The following is a 20,155-nucleotide window of genomic DNA, read 5'->3' on the forward strand; positions in this document are numbered from 1 at the left end:
CCACAAAAGCCAAGTCAGTGGTGGTCCTTTTTGTCCAAGCTGTACCATACTTGGAAGAAATTGGGCAACAAATTCGTGGGGAGTTTATTCTCTAATTACTTCTTGTGAAAATGAAAAATTTTGTGCCAATCCAATTTTTTTTTTGTTCTTTGAAGCTTTAAGGGTTAACAAACTTCTTTAAATACTATTTTGAATACTATAAGGAATGTCCTTACTAAAATATGTTGCTATATTTGGGGTTTGTAGTATATTGGCCTATCAAAGGCACTAGAGAATTGACCCCTAAAAACTAGATTTCCATGTTCCTTGACAATTTATGAAGTCATCAGAAATGAAGACACCGTGTTTTTTTTTTTAAAGATGGGTAAGATGCTGACATGGGACTCTGCACATGTCAGTTTGATGTATCAAATTTTCTGTTTTTAGTCACATATCAATTTTTATGCTTTGGGGATATGGGAGGATACAGTAAGTGAGGGTAGAGCTGGTCGTGCAACGAATGGTGGAGCAAGGGTTACTGCAGGTTGTAGGCTTGTCAGGAGAGGTGGGTCTTCAGGTTCCTTTTGAAGGTTTCCACGGTAGGCGACAGTCTGATGTGTTGGGGTAGAGAGTTCCAGAGTAGGGGGGATGCACGGGAGAAATCTTGTATACGGTTGTGGGAAGAGGAGATAGGAGGGGAGTAGAGAAGGAGATCTTGTGAGGATCGGAGGTTGCGTGCAGGTATGTATCGGGAGACTAGGTCACAGACATATGGGGAGACAGGTTGTGGATGGCTTTGTATACAGTGGTTAATGTTTTGAACTGGAGTCTCTGGGCAATGGGGAGCCAGTGAAGGGATTGACTTAGAGGAGAGGCTGGGGAATAGCGGGGGGACAGGTGGATTAGTCGGGCAGCAGAGTTTAGGATAGATTGGAGGGGTGCGAGAGTGGCAGAAGGGAGGCCACAGATCAAGATTTTGCAGTAGTTGAGGCGGTAGATGATGAGGGCGTGCACTAGTGTTTTTGCAGATTCGTGGTTGAGGAATGTGCAGATCCGGGAGATATTTTTGAGTTGGGGTCGGCAGGAACTGGAAAGGGCTTGGATATGTGGTTTAAAGGAGAGGTTAGAGTCCAGGGTTACCCCGAGGCTGCGGGCTTGCGGGACTGGGGAGAGTGGGCAACCGTTGACTTTGATGGATAGGTCGGGGGGGTTGAGTGAGACGGTGGAAAGATGATGAATTCGGTTTAGTCCATGTTAAGTTTTAGAAATCTGTCAGAGAAGAAGGATGAAATAGCAGACAGACGTTGAGGGATTTTGGTTAGTAGGTAAGAGATATCAGGTCCAGAGAGGTAGATCTGTGTGTCATCAGCATAGAGGTGATTCTGCAAGCCATGGGACTCTATGAGCTGTCCCATGCTGAAGTTGTAGATGGAGAAGAGCAGGGGTCCTAGGACTGAACCCTGGGGGACGCCGACAGGGGGCGAGATGAGGAGATGGTGTGTGAGTGGGAGACACTGAATATCCTGTCAGGTATGAAGAGATCCAAGATAAGGCCAAGTCCGTGATGCCAAGAGATGAGTCGGTAGTAAGAGGGAATGGTCGACTAAGGCAGATGACAGGTCCAGAAGGAGGAGGACGGAGTAGTGTCGCTTGGATTTGGCAGTAAGTAGGTCGTTGGTGACTTTAGTCAGGGCAGTTTCAGTGGAGTAGTGCGGTCGGAAGCCAGATTGTAGGAGGTCAAACAGTGAGCAGGAGGAGAGGTGGGAAGTCAGTTCAGAATGGACATGTTGTTCCGTTAGTTTTGAGGCATAGGGAAGAAGTGATATGGGGGGATAGCTAGACAGAGAGGATGGGTCAAGGGATGGCTTTTTGAGTATGGGTGTGATTTGAGGCATGTTTGAAGCATGAGGGGAAGATGCCAGTTGTTAGTGACAGGTTGAAAAGGTGGGTTAGGATGAGGATAGTGGTAAGGTTAGGGATGAGGTGGGACGGGATTGGGTCAAGTTCGCAGGTGGTGAGGTGTGATTTGGAGAGTAAAGAGGAGAGTTGATCTTCTGTAATGGTGGAGAAGCTGCTTTTGGAGGAGGATTGAGTAGGTGTGAGGAGGGGCTGTGGGGACTTTAGACAAAAGCTTTGTCTGATGTTATCAATCTTCTGCTTGAAGAATGTGGCAAACTCTTCGGCTGAGATGAGGCGCTGGGGGATGGAGGAGAGAAATGAAAGTGTTGAATAGCTGTTTAGGCTTGGGAGACAGGGAGGATATGAGAGATGAGAAGTATGTTTGTTTTACTGCTGTAAGTGTGGACTTGAAGGTAGTGTGGGACTGTTTGAATACGATGAAGTGCTCGTTGGAGTGGGCTTTTTTCCATTTTCAGCAACCCAGGAGGCCCTTCGCAGTTCTTTAGTCAGGTTGGTGTGCCAGGGTTGCCGGTTGAGTGGGCGAACTGTGGTATGTGTGAGGGGGGCGACCGAATTGAGAACTGCAGCTGTTGTGGTGTTATATAAAGTGGCAGCAGCATTTGCATCGTGTAATGAACTTATGCCTGTGAGAGGGAGAAGGGATTCAGAGAGTGAGTGTAGGTCAAGGTGTTTGAGATTTCTGCGAGGGTGTGCAAGTTTGTGGAGTGGGGCTTGAGCACCTGGAGAGGAAAAGGCAGAGAATGTAAGTAGGTTGTGGTCAGAAAGAGGGAGAGCTGAGCTAGAGGTTAGATAGGGAACAGAGGTTGGTGAAGATAATGGCTCTTCTTTTATTGGAGCCATTTCTTCGTTTTTTTTTTTTTATGAACTTTATTTATTGAATATATAGAGAAAAACAACATATATTCTTAAGGCACTAACCGTGCCGAGATATATACAAAGAAACAAACAATTATTAGGAAATAGAAATATCAGTCGTAACTATACCGTTTACGCAAGTCCTGAGGGTTATACAGGATGCAAAAAGCACCATTTGATCATTAAAAAACCCAGGATATGGAAATACATAGCCAAAATTGCTAAAGCTGGTTGTAACAGACCAGACATAAACGTAAGGAAAGAAGAGAAAAGCCGAAAAGAACAGTACAAAGAAAAGAGAGGGATGCAAGAGGAGGGGGGTGATGGGGTAAAGGAGGTACGATAGCATGGAAAAGTGTTCCTAGATGAGACCCAAAAGACACAGTTCAGTTGTCCCCCACAAAGGCCAGATAGTCATACAACGTTCTGAATTCCATCCAATAAAACCGGGTTTTGTAGAAACGATCATGAGTTATAAATTGTGGAAATGAGTTTTCCAGTTAACATCACCTCATTTACTTTTTTTTTTTACTTTCTTTATCTTACTTCTGGAGAAGGGGAATGGATGCTCTTGGAATCGCGATTAAATGTCTTAATATTGAATACCTGTAGATTTTTAAGGGAATGTCACAATGGTGGAGAAGGACGAGAGCCCGATCCAGGTCTGAAATGAGATTTGTGATTTTACATATCACCTGCACTTTCCTTCAAAAAGAGGAGAGAAGCCTGCAGGACCAAAAGATGTGTAACAAATCACCCTCCTACCCGCATCTCCAACACACAGGACTTACCTGCGGAAAGATGGAGTGCTGGTGAGTCGGGACTCTATACCACCTAGAGAGTAATTTATACCTGGCTTCATGAAAACGGGAGCAGGTAGATGATTTATGCGTGAAGGTGAAAATGCGCTTCCACTGATCCTTTGTTAGAGAGAGGCCCAAATCGCCTTCCCATTGGATTTGAAAAATGGTTTTAGGTTGGTCTAGGGGTTCGATCAGCAGGGAATATGAGAACGTGTGTCTAATTGTTCCCTTGTCTGCACACGTAACTTCAAAAGGTGTCTTGACGTTATTGTAAAAAGGTTTAGGAGGAAGTGGTTGGAGCTATTTCTTTCTGGAAACTGAAATGCTCTATAAAGTGATTCACTATACATTAACCCAAGGAGAAGATATATACTTTAGAAATAGTGTTTTTATATACATAAAATAGCTGTTCAAGTCTAAGTTGTTGTCTTTTTTTCTCTACTTTACAGCTGAGGAGGGGGATCCTCCTATGGTGCCCCCAGCTCCTCCAACTCCACCCACCAAAAGAAAGAGCAAGTTCTCCGGGATAGGAAAGTTCTTCAAGCCTTGGAAATGGAGGAAGAGGAAGAGCAGTGATACCTTTCGTGAGACTTCAGAAGGTAGTTGTAAAAGTTCATAGTTTGTGTATTGTATTGTTATCACAAAGCTGCAGTTTTTAAAGGTGTGTTCTAATGATGCAGAGTAACATCACATTGCTTATGCATGCTTGTACGTTCGCATTAGGTTAAGAACACTTCTCTGGGACTCCACAATACCTAAAATGCAGCCCCTTTGGCACTTTCTCTGCACAGAACTCTGTGCAATAAGGTGAATATAAGACTGGAAGGAACTAGGTCAGGATTAGAGCAGTGCAGGAAGTTGCCACTGTGCTTGGCAATTGCAGCGGATGCTTTGTTCTAAATCAGGGATCTCAAACTAAAATGGGGTCTGCGGCCACTTAAAAAAAATATATATATTTCGGCCACAACAGAGGTAAATTCCGCCACACTGAATACGTATATCCCCCACACCATTAACATATAATTAGCCACTGTGCATCACACATTTCAAAATATAAATTGATCAGCTAGCACAGTACCAATCCCTCCCATTAACAATAAGTCACATTTTCCCCAGGCCAATAAAAACATAAATCTAATTACCTGCATTCCCTCCCCACCCCACCCTCCCCCACTTCATCATGACTCATTGTCCTAATTCCTTTCCCTTTCCCTTGCAAATCTATGCTCTTTTTTCCCCACCCTATCCCCCAATTCATACAGTTACATATACTCTCTCCCCTCAATTCATTGCAAATCCATGTGCTCTCATGCCACCCAACCGCCCAAGTTCATTACAATTAATGTCCTCTCTCCCCTCCCCCTACCTAACCCTTCATAATTCATTGCAATTACATTGGTCTGCTCTCCACCACTGTGTGTTTAAAAAATAAAAACAAAAAAACTAATAAATGCAATGCACATTGCCAGTGGTAGAGAAAAAGTTTAATGAAAGCAGTCTGGCAATGGGATTCCCCCTGAGCCTCGGGAACCAGGCGCTAGCTCAGATTGCCCTCATTTTAATCCGTCCCTGGCTACAGGCTATGAGAAATTACTTGAGCACGCACGCGGGCCACTTTTTTTGAGACTTTTATTTTAAATATTGACAGAGGTTACATCCTGTAAATCTCTAGTGTTCCTAGTGCTATACTATTACTTGGGAGCAAGAATGGGAAAACCCTATAGAGCAAGCAGCACAAGCAGTTGTGAATTGTTTTTTTTTTTTTAATTGTCAGATTGTATTACTTGCAGAGGCCACAATAAGATTCTGGCTTAAAGGGGTCTACCAATGGTCTATTTTTCTTTTTCTCCAGATACAGCACCATTCCTGCCCTTCCATTGTACTTGGTTGGCGCACGGTGCCCCACTCATATAGACAAGTGCTTCTATACTAGACATCGCCCATGCAATAAATGTTCTCTTCAAAATGTGTTCTATTTTGCATTCATTGTGTTTTGGTTTTTTTTAACTCCATATAGTCAACTAAGGTCTTTGTTGTTTTTTTTTCCTCTTTAAGTGCTGGAAAGAAAAATCTCTATGAGAAAACCCAGAGAAGAGCTAATAAAAAGAGGGGTTCTAGTGGAGGTTCCTGAAGTACCTGAAGGCAAGTAGCAAGTCCATCCATTTTTTATTATATTTGTTAGCAACCGCTTAATTGGCTTCCACTAAAACCACCTTGAATTTTGAGCCCCAGTGGTACTGATGCCAATATGTGCATTCTGTGGACTGTCAGTGCTATAAATGGTACTGAAACAACAGATAATACTGCATAGATTTCATTGACTCTTGTTTGCATTTCTCAGAAATTTCTGTGAAATCGGAGTCCCCTCCTTTAAGAAATGGCCATATGAGCCCAGGGCCCACAGAGACCCGAGATGATGAAAAAAGTATGAAGAGGAACAGTCGACCAGGTAATGGCTACACCAAGCTGGATCTGCAGTGTAGTGTGTGTCGGTGGGGGTTTGTTTTTTTTTTGTTTATATCTGTTTGATACACATAATGATCTTCTTTTTAGATTCAGTAGGACCACGTCCAAATTCTCAAATTGAGCCTGCACAGGAAGTCTTAAGGGAATCTTCAAAGCAACCGCTTGCCTTACGGGAATCTTTGAAGCAGCCACTTCTTCCTCCAAAAAGACCACTTTCCACCTCAAATTCTGCAGCTCAGGATCATAGTGAGGGCAAGCGACCAGAACAACCCCAGCCTGTGACCCGACTAGCAAACACTACACCGTCACCTGCACCTAGAACACTGCTTCCGCCAACGGCGCCTAAACAACCACCTGTTCCACCGCCTAAGCCCCAGAACCGTAACAGCACCCCTTTAATGGGTAAGATATTCCAAGATTGCTGCACCTCTGGAGCTCTGATAAGTAACGTTTTAATTTCTACCTTCTGCTTTAATACATGCCTTTTGTAATGGGTTGTTGTATAAGAGACTATGGTCAAAAATGATTTTGTGCAATGTCCCATTCATTATGCTACAGCTTAGTTGGATTGAAGCATTAATAAAAACCTCAGATCCTATACACACTTAAGAATGGATAAGCACATACTTTCATATATTAAAGTAATGCTATGTGAAAATGCTATAATAATCTTGTGTAATTTGTGCATCCTGCTATGTATATGCTATGTCTATCTAGTATAGATTTTTTTTTTTTTTTTTAAATGTCCATGATGTTTTTTTTCTGAGGCTCATGAGTGGAGTCCTGGTCACTAGAATCAAGAGCCATTGTAGTGTATTCGCCTTTTTGGCTTCGCTTTTGTAATTGAATCTGAAGGGCAGTTGCAGACCCACTAAAATTAATAAAGTAGTAATGGCACAGTAAAGCTCCAAGTAAAGTAAAAGACGGTGACCCACTGATAATGGCACATCTGAAGATGCGCGTACACTTTTTGTTGATTATAGTGTATCCTCTTATAAGGCTTGCCATATCTGCGGATTCCCTAGTACTTGTTAGAGCAGTAACATTTACCGCCATATCATTCATAAGGCTGACTGGGCTGAAGCCTAGAGACCTTTCTGTTTTCCCCCAGAGATCTTGTTTCCTGCCCCTGTACATTGTATAAGTATCACATCAGACCAATAGAATATAGCGTTAGAGTTGTGACCTCATGCTGCCTCCTTCCTTATTACACCACCTTGAGAACTAATCTAGACCTTGCTCTTATCATTTATTACGGTTTCTGTCTTCTATAGAAGTGCTATGTAGTGTACGGAGGCATTGGTGCTTCCAATGCTACTGTGGGGCCTGCCGGTCACATGATGGGCTCTGCCAGTGAATCCTGGCACAGCAGGAGGCTGTTTTACCATGTAAATGGGGCTCCTAAGGATGCCCCAGTTATAGCGAGGACAACAATGAAAGGAAAAAAATGTTCCCCAGAGATCTTTTATGATTTCTTGGATGACAAAGTATGTTAAAAGTAAAAACATGTATAAAACATATAATAATGCTGCAGTCTGTCATAAAGCCAAAAAAGGAGCAAAGGTTTAAAAATGGGAACAGTCCTCAACAATCCCAGTAAATGAAAACCTAGCACAGATTGCCGTGCTACACTTTTAGGCAAAAGTAAGAAAAGATGATTAGGGAGAGAGATGTCACTCATCACCCCTGTCAATCAACAGGGGGAAAAGCCACAAAAGTGAAGCTCCTGATTATCTGCAGTTATATAATTGGATAAGGTCCAGTCTTCAAAATAGCGGTATCTGACTCCCAATGCATAGTGTCTAACCAGTCCTCGATCTGGTTTCCAGAAATGTAGCCGACCACTTGCTGAATGACAGACAAAGATAGTGCAGATCCCCTGGACTCTGGCGACCTAAACTTTTATGTAAAATACTCACAAATATAGTTTAAAAAAACATTAATCACCTAAATATCTTAGGAACTAATTCTGGTAACATATTACCACCTTGTGGGACGCTGATCATCATTTCCTAAATCGCATACTGTTGGTTAGAAGATTGGACCTTATCCAAGCGTGTAACTGCTGATATGCAGGGACTTCATTTCTGTGTTTTTTTTTATCCCCTGTTGATTAATGATAGTGAGTAGAATATCTCTCCATAACCACTTTTTCTTACTGTTGCCTAAAAGTGTACCAAGGTAATCTGTGGTATGCTTAACTATATTGTGAGAAGAGAGTTTTGCTCATGCTATACAACTTTTTAAAACCTTGTCAATTTAATTATTCATGAGATTCTCTAAATGGATATAGGGGTAAATACTAGTAATACTGCACCAGCATCAGGCTGTCTGCTGTAGTGGGGTGAAAGATTGAAGTGTCAGAGGGGTCCAAAAACATTGAAAAGTCTAAGTGCCTTGCCATAGATTTAACATGGATCTGAACATGATAGTCTACTTATGGAGACCAGATTCCTCTTTTGACAATAAAACTGCTTCAGTAATTGGCCATGCCAAATATTTATAATTTGCATATATCTGTGGAATTTTATTTTTATTTTTTGATGTAAGTCTCAAACCATTAAATCTGAATTATAAAAATATTATCGGGAGCGTTCAATGTGATTTGTAACTTGTTAGCATGTGGTTATTTTTAAAATAATTATGATTTTTATTCTAGCGGAACTGTGCTTGGCAATAGGTGGAACTACCCTCACACCTGCTGGGTCTCGTCCCTCTCCACCACTTCCTTCTAAACGAGGACTTCCACCCTCTACGGATCTTATGAGCAACAAAGAGAAAACTGCTCGGCCAGTGTCGCTCCCTTCTGTCCTTGCAAACGAAGTTCCAGCACATTCTCCCCCATCTCCAACACTTCCTCCTCAAGACCCTGCGTTGCCGTCTTTGCCCCACCAAGATCCTCCACCAAAAGAAATGCCCCTTCCTAGCACAGAAGGGGGAAAAGGAGATATGCCACTAAATGTGCCTATACTGCCTCTTCATATTCGCATTCAGCAAGCTCTCAGCAGTCCACAGCCGATACCCACGTTGGATAATTCTCAGCGGGCACACTCCCTCTTGTTCTTTTCCAATGAAGTGGCGTCAAGTGAGGAGAGAACACGTGTGAGATCCTTGCCTGTTACTATTGAGCTCCTTAAAGTGTAAGTTTTTACATGGCCGTTTCCTGGAAAGCTTCTGTTCTTTCCCGTATTTTCTTTGCCTACTGTAATTCTAATTCTTTGCTGGTCCACTTGTTGATATATTACAGGGTTATTCTCATCTCAGACATGTGTGACAAATCCACAGTATATGCCATATATGTGTGATAGCTGTAGGTCACAACTCTGTATTTCCAGTGATATGGGATGAGCTCCTGGACTTTGAGCTACTTTTGGGTCTCATAGTTGGAACCTGCATATACTAGATATACGACCCATCCTGTGGATATTCTTTAAATATCTGAGATGGGAATACTCATTTAAAGGAGAATCCCTAGAATACTAATTGAAGGGGCTTTTCCATCAAGAATTTGATTGCAGAAAGCGAAGTTGGGGGTCCTGAAATATAAGTTATTCCACGGCCCCACTATCAGTATTCGGTCAGTATTTTTGGGGAGATAAAACCAGGAGTGGGTGATAAATGCAGAATTGGTGACTTGTTTCTATTATACCTTTTCTCTGATTGTTCCTCACCTGGTTTTGGCTCCCACTACTGAGAAAAAATACTGACCCAATACTGACCAAATACTGATAGTGGGGCCGTGGCCTAAGGTGCCACATTGCAGTTTGAACACTGGCATTTCAATAAAGAAATAGAAAGTCCATCCATGATTAAGAATTGGTTTACAGTCAGAAACTCTTAGAAAATGTATATTACTTTGCTGGATGAAATTGAATATGTCATGCATTATTTAATCGCATATGAATAAAGTTCTAATTTTTACCTGGAGAAATTTTTTCTGTTGGATCTATATAGTGCTGAGACAGGCTTCTCCTATGCCGAGTATCTCAATCATATAGCAAGGGTGAGCTGGTAGTCCCTATAGTTTTACTTAAGTAGAGATCTAAGTAGACCTCCTGCTTTGTAGGAAACTGCAGCAAAGCCCCATTTGCTTGGGACACTCTGGCGAAAAATTTTCTGCAAATTAGAACTTGAGGCCACTCACTATGAAGTGGTCATACTGCCAGATGCAAATAGGCCTGTGCTGAAGATTCTTACATCGCTGGTGGAGAATGATTACAAAGCGTGTCTTTCACTCTGGAGGATTAGCTTTACATAGGCAATAGTGATGAGCCAGCGAATTTATCCCTTTCGCCGAGCACGCTAGGGTGCTTTCTCAGTATCTTCGGCGTGCTCGTATATTAAGTTCAAGTCCCTGCGTCTGTATGATTTATGGCTGTTAGTCAACCTCAACACATGCAGAGATTGCCTGTTTGTTAGGGAATCCGCACACATCTTGAGACTGACTAGCAGTCATAAATCATGCAGACGCAGGAGCCCGAACTTAATATACGAGCACACATAAGATACTCGGAAAGCACTCATGCGTGCTCAGCGAAAGGGTTAAACGCTCATCACTAATAGACAACCTATTTTGATTGAGAACTGTAATTATTAATTTCTCCTGTTTATGGTGCTGCAGGAGAATCGAACCCCCCCCCTTAATTTGAAAACTGTGCTTTAGACGCGCCATCAATTTTGACCATTGGGTTGTTTGAGGGAAGTAGCGGTCCCTCTTATCCTTGTTTTTCTTGCAAATGGAAACGTGAGAGTTTTCTTTCTTCATACTTTGCAGGCCTGATGATGACGATGAAGTGAGCAATGGGGAAGAGGATTTCTCTCCTGAAGGGGGAATTTCTCATTCCTCAAGAGTATATATTGGGGATGTTCCTGCTGTTACTGTAATTCCAAGCTATATTCCCCCATGTCTTCAGGAGGAGGATGAGGAGGATGAAGATGAATGTGTTAGTGATAGTGATTCAGAAGGGCCCATACTGTACAAGGAGGAGGAGGAAGAGGAGGATGATGATTCTTCAACAAGTAAGTTAAATGCAGTAAAAATTATAGTAATTTGGCATCAATGGGACGTTGGATTATCTGATTTGTTATTGAGGTTTTTTTTGTCTTGTTTTTTTTTTTTTTAAGGGTTCAAAGTACTCACCACACATCTAGATAAGTTCCCTGAGGGGGTCTAGTTTCCAAAATGGTGTCACTTGTAGGGGGGTTTCACTGTTTATTCGATTATTCAAGCAAATTTTACATTCGAAAAGTCAAATGGCGCTCCTTCCCTTCCGAGCCCTGCCGTGCGCCCAAACAGTGGTTTTCCCCACATATGGGGTATCTGTTTACTCAGGAACAACTGCACAACTAATTTTGGGGTAAATTTTTTTCCTCTTACCCTTGCGAAAATAAAATAATTTGATTCTAAAGTAACATTTTTGTGAAAAAAAAGTTAAATGTTCATTGTTTTCTTCCACATTCCAAAAATTCCTGTGAAGTATCTGAAGGGTTAATGAACTTCTTGAATGTGGTTTTGAGCACATTGAGGGGTGCAGTTTTTAGAATGGTGTCACTTTTGGGTATTTTCTGTCATAAAGGCCCCTCAAAGTCACTTCAGATGTGATGTGGTCCCTAAAAAAAAAAAATGGTTTTGTAACTTCCTAACAAAAAAATTTTGGTTACGAAATTGTGCTGATGTAAAGTAGACATGTGGGAAATGTTATTTATTAACTATTTTATGTGACATATCTCTCTGATTTAAGGGCATAAAAATTCAAAGTTTGAAAATTGGGAAATTTTCGCCAAATTTAAGATTTTTTTCCACAAATAATCGCAAGTCATATCAAATAAATGTTACTACTATCATGAAGTACAATATGTCACAAAAAACATTCGCAGAATCAGAGGGATCCGTTGAAGCGTTCCAGAGTAATTAACTCATAAAGTGACAGTGGAATTGTAAAAATTGGTCTGGTCATTAATGTGCAAACCGCCTTTCGGGATAAAGAGGTTAATGAATCACATTTCCCTCATGCCTCCTTCACATCAGCTCTATTTGTAAAATGTTTTATTTTGTTAACATTTTAGAACATTTAAAAATGTAGCAGTAATTCTTCATTTTTTTTCAAGGAAATTTACAAAACTTATTTTTATAGGGACCTATTCAGATTTGAAATGATTTTGGGGGTCCTTTATATTGGAAATGCCCTATAGTGATACCATTTTAAAAACCGCACCCCACAACGTATTCAAAATGGCTTTCAGGTAGTTTAATAACCCTTTAGGCGCTTTTCAGAAATTAATGCAAAGTGACATGACAGGAATGAAAAGAATTATTTTTGCCACCTAAATGTTTCTAACTTGTGAACAGGTCACTATAGCCAGCAGACTCTGGCCATGAATTGCCATGGCAAAGAACAGCCTTAAACACCAGGACCACACGATCAATATCTCAGGGTGCCAATGGGGGTAAAGAGGGATCCACCCCAATCTGTTAACCATGCTGTAGTCACTATTGCCAGCAGTATTTAGGGGATAAACGGCCATGGTCGGTGCCAACACTGATCGTGGCTGCTGCAGCAAGTTGTCAGCTATAGAGGACAGCTGCTGGATTGTCACCCGTCAGAGGACGCTAGTCTCTTATATCGCAGGTCACTTTTAAGTCGTATTGCCGGTCCTTAAGGGGTTAATGTACATACAAGAGTAAATAACCTTAGTTATTTACTTTCTCTAAGATGGTCCTAAACAAAATGTTACCACATTTTTTGTGCTGTCTTTTTTATGTAATCAAGAGAAATGGCCTAATTTTGATGTTTCTCTACACTGGACAGAAGGTCTCCCATAGTTGGAGCAATATTATGAAATGCGTTTGGGTACACCTTAAAGTAGTTTCTTCAGATGTAAGAGAAATATAATTCATCATAAAATCCAACTATTCAAAGGGTTGTACTTGTTGTAGCCATTCATGGTTATTTCCATAACATCGACTGTCTTCGCAGAGTCACTGCAATCACCACTGCTTGGAGGTTTCAATAGCACCCACATATAAATAAAAGAGGCTTTTGAGCAGATTTGCTAAAACAGAGCGTGCAAACTGGACAGCCTTAAAATGTACCACATTTATCCGAGTGGTTCATGCTGTTTAGAAAATTTAAAAAATGTATCAGTCTTATTAGTTGGCTTTCTTGGTCCACTAATGTATGACACTTTGTTGCACAATTTTTGCACACCTTGTTAAACAGATTTTTGGCATAAATTAAGCCAGATTTCTGGTGCTTGTAAGTTACTACCGGTAAATCAGCCATATTGAATGTGTAGATGTTCTGTTTCTTGCCTTTTCCTTCAGAATCAGTCAAAGCTGGAATTAATTGTATGAAATTGAGTAACCTTTTTTTGTGTAGGTGCCCTGGCCAATAAAGTAAAAAGAAAGGATACTCTGGCCATGAAGTTAGGCGGAAAGCCAGGTCCTCAGGAACAAGACACAGAGTTACCTCACCGCAGCCGAGAAGAGTGGAATCAAATACGGGAGCAGATTGGCTCCCAACTAAACCGAAGATTGAGCCAAAGACCCACAGCAGAGGAGCTGGAGCAGAGGAACATACTACAAAGTAAGAACTGAATTTAATTTGTATATGGTTCTAAAGGTACAGGACTGGATGAGAATAGAGGGATGAGGAGCTGCCTAGCTACAAATGCAGGGTATGATAACACGTGTTGGATTTGCAATAGGAGAATTCAACAAGCATTTACTATAGAATCCGAGGGCAGCTCTGAAATTTCTGGACAGTTGGCAAACCTGTATTGGCCTTATTATGTGGGGCTAATTCATTGTAGATAATTCACCAGCTTTTCTATGTGGAAATTTAGGAATCAGTGCCACACTCTTTGGCGCACATAATTCCTGAACATTTGCATTGGGTTGTGGAAACACCGTTCATATGCATACATTGCAGATTACAGCACAGAACCCAGTACAAAACCCACATAAAATCCTGATTGTATAAATAGGGTCAGCTGGAATACAGCTCTAGCAGAATCTGTGGGAGGTTACTCGAGGCTCCTACATACTGGCTACTTTATATTTTTTGTTATCTGCCTTCAAATCGCCAGAAAAAAAAACAGTTTCATGTTAGAAAAGATGAATAGGCTATGGGGGCAGAATATGGGGAACCTGTCGCCAGGGAGGTGCAGTCTAATTTGCAGGATCTGATTAGATTGATATATAGTTTTGTGAGAAAAGATTCAGTATAATTGATTTTTAAATAATTTAATTCTCTGCCCTTTCTGGGATTTTAGGTTCAGTGGTCGGTCTTATCAGTGACTGACAGCTTTCTATTTATAAATGTGCATACAGCGATGGCTGTCAGTCACTGATAGGATCAACCACAGGACCCAAAATCCCAGCAAGAGCAGAGGATTATATGACTAAGGCCACAGCCCCGCTATCAGTATTGGGTCAGTATTCAGTCAGTATTTTTTCTCAGGAGTGGGTGATAAATGCAGAATTGGTGACTTGTTTCTATTATACCTTTTCTCTGATTGTTCCTCACCTGGTTTTGGCTTCCACTCCTGAGAAAAATACTGACCAAATACTGATGGTGGGGCCGTGGCCTAAAACTCAGGTTATACTGAATCTTTTCTCACAAAACTATAGATCAAACTACTCAGCTTTCCTTGCTCTCTAACATGGTGCCTGCAGGTTAGACTGCACTTTAATTGTGAGAGCGCAATAGGGTTTTACAGAGTATACCAATGTTTTAGAGAAAGTGGTAACTGCTTACCTTGTATGGCTGTGTACTACACAACACTAATTAGGCTTTAGAAAAGAGATTCTGCTGCAGCTCCACAGTTTGGTAGTAAATCCAGCTTGGTATTTAAGTAGTGAGAAATGTGGGTATTCTGAGCTGCTGATTTAATTACACAGTAAAAATGCAGTATGAGGTACCAAAGCGGTTTTATTTTTGATGCATTTCGAAGTTAGCAAACCATAAGAAGTCATGTTATAAAAGATTGCATTTTTCATTTAGTTCATATTACAGAAAGTCATATGTTAAAAACTTCCCTTAAGGTGGAGCTTCTTATGAGGTAAGACTAGAAAATGTAGCAAGGAGATGAGAAAATGTAAGAATGGAGGGATCAAGTCTGTCCTTATCTAAACAGTCCAGATGTAGGATGGGTAGGTGTACATTCCAGAGGCTTTTATATTATTACATGACATTCTTGTGCATATTTTACTTGTAGTAAAGAATGAAGCTGACCGGCTTGCAGAGAGACGAGAAATCAAAAGACGACTGACCCGCAAGGTATTTGCCTAGAAAATAACTTCTACCAGTTATCATTAAACAGCCCTTATTCTAGAGAAAATATCTGATGCTGATATAAAAAAAAAATCTGTTTTTAGAATGGTTTAATTCTATTTTCCAGAACAGTCAGAAAAGTTATATCTTAATGTTCTATCTTCTATTGTGTGTAGCTTAGTCAAAGACCTACAGTGGCTGAGTTGTTGGAGCGGAAGATTCTTAGATTTAATGAGTATGTGGAGGTGACGGATGCTCACAACTATGACAGGAGAGCGGATAAACCCTGGACCAAGCTCACCCCCGCTGACAAGGTAAGAGACCACCTCTTTCTGTGTATTATTAAATGTCTGAATTATCAGGGTTGCTATAACTGCAAATTGCTACCCAGTGAATATTCGTAAATGCGTGATAAAATAGTCTGCTCCCTTATGTTCTGCTTCTGATGATGGAAACGTTCACTAGTCAGTTCTCACAGCCATGTGGTAGAAAGTGACATTTTATTATCTAATAAGTTTTCTCTCAACCTCAGTAAACATTCGTATAGTGATGCTAAAGGGATTCTACACTTTTATAGTTCAGTAACTTAGACTTAAAGGGGTTTTCCCATGAACAAAAGTTGATTTTAATAAATAGATCTTGGCATAATAATAATTTCCATAATTGGATGTGTTTCAATAAAATGTTCCTGCTCTGAGATAATCTTATAAATGTGCCCCTGCTGTGTACTGTGTAATGGCTGCGTCTGATCGTACAGGGACATGGTCTGATCATACCACATCTCCTGGGCAGGGGAGGAAGCAAAAGAGTATACATATATTACAGGAGGGGATCATGGCTGATTATTTTTGTGAGGTTAAACATTTCTCTACCTGTTTTTAAACAATGTTTTACCTCACAGATAAAATCAGCTGCGATCTGATGCTGTCCTGTCTGTATATTTTGGTAGCCTTGGTATGATCAGACCATGTTCCTACATTTTCAAGCATGGCCATAAAAGATCAAACAGCAGCACAGGAGCATTTTAGTTAAACACATCCAATTGGGGAACTTATTATTATTCCAAGATCTATTGATTAAAATCAACTTTTGTTTGTGGGAAAACCCCTTTAAACTACATGAAAATGACAAATTCAGACCAGTGACTCCTCTCTACCACTCCCAGCCCATCTGACCATTGACGTGACTTAAGCAGTGACATCATGTCCATAGCAAATAACCGCTGCAGACAATCACAGGTTATAGCAGGCATGCTGTTTGCTATGTAGGTGGCACAAGATCTCTCAGTACAGTGATTGCAGTGGTCACAAGCTGTCCGCCGGAGATCCCCACTACAGCCTGTCAAAAAAGACTGCCTGCAAGCAGCAGAAAGGCAGTGCTGGTCTGAATTTATTTTCAAGCATTTGGGCAATAAATTGTAAAACTAAACAGTCCCTTTAACCCCCTTCCCAACATGTTCTCTCTCACTCTCTATCTCTCACTCTCTATCTCTCACTCTCTATCTCTCACTCTCTATCTCTCACTCTCTATCTCTCACTCTCTATCTCTCACTCTCTATCTCTCACTCTCTATCTCTCACTCTCTATCTCTCACTCTCTATCTCTCACTCTCTATCTCTCACTCTCTATCTCTCACTCTCTATCTCTCACTCTCTATCTCTCACTCTCTATCTCTCACTCTCTATCTCTCACTCTCTATCTCTCACTCTCTATCTCTCACTCTCTATCTCTCACTCTCTATCTCTCACTCTCTATCTCTCACTCTCTATCTCTCACTCTCTATCTCTCACTCTCTATCTCTCACTCTCTATCTCTCACTCTCTATCTCTCACTCTCTATCTCTCACTCTCTATCTCTCACTCTCTATCTCTCACTATCTCACTCGCTATCTCTCACTCGCTATCTCTCACTCGCTATCTCTCACTCGCTATCTCTCACTCGCTATCTCTCACTCGCTATCTCTCACTCGCTATCTCTCACTCGCTATCTCTCACTCGCTATCTCTCACTCGCTATCTCTCACTCGCTATCTCTCACTCGCTATCTCTCACTCGCTATCTCTCACTCGCTATCTCTCACTCGCTATCTCTCACTCGCTATCTCTCACTCGCTATCTCTCACTCGCTATCTCTCACTCGCTATCTCTCACTCGCTATCTCTCACTCGCTATCTCTCACTCGCTATCTCTCACTCGCTATCTCTCACTCGCTATCTCTCACTCGCTATCTCTCACTCGCTATCTCTCACTCGCTATCTCTCACTCGCTATCTCTCACTCGCTATCTCTCACTCGCTATCTCTCACTCGCTATCTCTCACTCGCTATCTCTCACTCGCTATCTCTCACTCGCTATCTCTCACTCGCTATCTCTCACTCGCTATCTCTCACTCGCTATCTCTCACTCGCTATCTCTCACTCGCTATCTCTCACTCGCTATCTCTCACTCGCTATCTCTCACTCGCTATCTCTCACTCGCTATCTCTCACTCGCTATCTCTCACTCGCTATCTCTCACTCGCTATCTCTCACTCGCTATCTCTCACTCGCTATCTCTCACTCGCTATCTCTCACTCGCTATCTCTCACTCGCTATCTCTCACTCGCTATCTCTCACTCGCTATCTCTCACTCGCTATCTCTCACTCGCTATCTCTCACTCGCTATCTCTCACTCGCTATCTCTCACTCGCTATCTCTCACTCGCTATCTCTCACTCGCTATCTCTCACTCGCTATCTCTCACTCGCTATCTCTCACTCGCTATCTCTCACTCGCTATCTCTCACTCGCTATCTCTCACTCGCTATCTCTCACTCGCTATCTCTCACTCGCTATCTCTCACTCGCTATCTCTCACTCGCTATCTCTCACTCGCTATCTCTCACTCGCTATCTCTCACTCGCTATCTCTCACTCGCTATCTCTCACTCGCTATCTCTCACTCGCTATCTCTCACTCGCTATCTCTCACTCGCTATCTCTCACTCGCTATCTCTCACTCGCTATCTCTCACTCGCTCTCTCTCACTCGCTCTCTCTCACTCTCTCTCTCTATATCTCTCTCTCTATATCTCTCTCTCTATATCTCTCTCTCTATATCTCTCTCTCTTTCTATATCTTTAGTAGCTATACTACCCGGCTTCGCCCCGGTTAATAACTGCTGTTAAAATAGAATGTGTTAACAAAAATTTATTCTCCACACAAAAAACACAAAACAAATAAATAGATAGTTCATTGGCTCTTGAGGAAGCAGTTCTTGTTCTCTTGTCTGCAAGCCTCGCTTCCCTTTCTTCAGAAAGTTCATTGGCCCTTGAGGAAGCAGCTCTTGTTTTCATGTCTGCAAGCCTCGCTTCCCTCTCCTCAGAAAGTTCATTGGCTCTTGAGGAAGCAGCTCTTGTTTTCATGTCTGCAAGCCTCTCTTCCCTCTCCTCAGAAAGTTCATTGGCCCTTAAGGAAGCAGCTCTTGTTCTCTTGTCTGCAAGCCTTGCTTCCCTCTGCTCAGAAAGTTCATTGGCTCTTGAGGAAGCAGCTGCTGTTCTCATGTGTTTTCACATTTTTCATTGGCCCGTAATGCAGCTTTTCTTTTCGCATCAGCTGATATTCGTGCCATGAAATTCCTTTTCTTATGAGGCATTATTGTGGTAAAAATAGTCTGTAACTGACAGTTTCTATATCCTCTCACATAGAAGTAATGTGACTGACATCAGCCTCTCCACCAACACACCCTAACTGACATCTTATTACCTTACACAAGCTTTGTTATACTGAGAATGTCCTTTGTTGCCTATATTAACCAATCACAGCTCAGATTAATTAACTGTAGCAAAATAGAAGCTGAGCTGTGATTGGTTGCTATTGGCAGCCTGGTAAATCTTTGTTAGATGAGTTTTGTGTGTGCTGATGGTGGTATATGTGTTCAAGCACGTGGTAGTGTGTGGCGCATTTTATGTGTGTGTTCATATCCCCGTGTGTGTTGAGTAGGAGTATCCCATGTCGGGCCCCACCTTAGCAACTGTACGGTATATACTCTTTGGCGCCATCGCTCTCATTCTTTAATTCTCCCTTGTTCACATGTGGCAGTTGTCAATTTGCCTCCAACACTTTTCCTTTCACTTTTTCCCCATTATGTAGATAGGGACAAAATTGTTTGGTGAATTGGAACGCGCGGGGTTAAAATTTCACCTCACAACATAGCCTATGACGCTCTCAGGGTCCAGACATGTGGCTGTGCAAAATTTTGTGGTTGTAGCTGCGACGGTGCAGATGCCAATCCCGGACGCACGCACACGCACACGCACACGCACACACACACACCTTTATATATTGATATATATACACAGTACAGACCAAAAGTTTGGACACACCTCATTTAAAGATTTTTCTATATTTTCATGACTATGAATTAACACATGTGGAATTATATACTTAACAAAAAAGTATGAAACAACTGAAAATATGTCTTATATTCTAGGTTCTTCAAAGTAGCCACCTTTTGCTTTGATGACTGCTTTGCACACTCTTGCCATTCTCTTGATGAGCTTCAAGAGGTAGTCACCGGAAATCGTTTTCACCTCACAGGTGTGCCCTGTCAGGTTTAATAAGTGGGATTTCTTGCCTTATAAATGGGGTTGGGACCATCAGTTGTGTTGTGCAGAAGTCTGGTGGATACACAGCTGATAGTCCTACTGAATAGACTGTTAGAATTTGTATTATGGCAAGAAAAAAGCAGCCAAGTAAAGAAAAACGAGTGGCCATCATTACTTTAAGAAATGAAGGTCAGTCAGTGCGAAAAATTGGGCAAACTTTGAATGTGTCCCCAAGTGCAGTTGCAAAAACCATCAAGCGCTACAAAGAAACTGGCTCACATGAG

At 41.6% G+C, this 20,155-nt stretch overlaps 1 protein-coding gene across 4 annotated transcripts in view; it reads left to right on the top strand.

Moving 5' to 3' along the window:
* Nucleotides 1-20,155, top strand: part of PHACTR4 (phosphatase and actin regulator 4) — a 162,586-nt gene that overhangs the window by 89,085 nt on the left and 53,346 nt on the right. For 3 of the 4 annotated variants that reach the window (XM_073666208.1, XM_073666211.1, XM_073666210.1), the window contains 9 exons: nt 4,007-4,159; nt 5,613-5,699; nt 5,899-6,006; nt 6,111-6,425; nt 8,683-9,163; nt 10,798-11,042; nt 13,403-13,609; nt 15,243-15,304; nt 15,475-15,612. In XM_073666208.1, the coding sequence (XP_073522309.1) occupies nt 4,007-4,159; nt 5,613-5,699; nt 5,899-6,006; nt 6,111-6,425; nt 8,683-9,163; nt 10,798-11,042; nt 13,403-13,609; nt 15,243-15,304; nt 15,475-15,612 (1,796 nt within the window). The remainder of the gene's footprint in view (nt 1-4,006; nt 4,160-5,612; nt 5,700-5,898; nt 6,007-6,110; nt 6,426-8,682; nt 9,164-10,797; nt 11,043-13,402; nt 13,610-15,242; nt 15,305-15,474; nt 15,613-20,155) is intronic. The other variant, XM_073666209.1, reaches the window with a different exon arrangement.

The sequence above is a fragment of the Phyllobates terribilis genome, unplaced genomic scaffold (genome assembly GCF_046119375.1).
Source record: "Phyllobates terribilis strain yellow unplaced genomic scaffold, ASM4611937v1 Scaffold_2__4_contigs__length_985480577, whole genome shotgun sequence".
NCBI lineage: Eukaryota > Metazoa > Chordata > Amphibia > Anura > Dendrobatidae > Phyllobates > Phyllobates terribilis.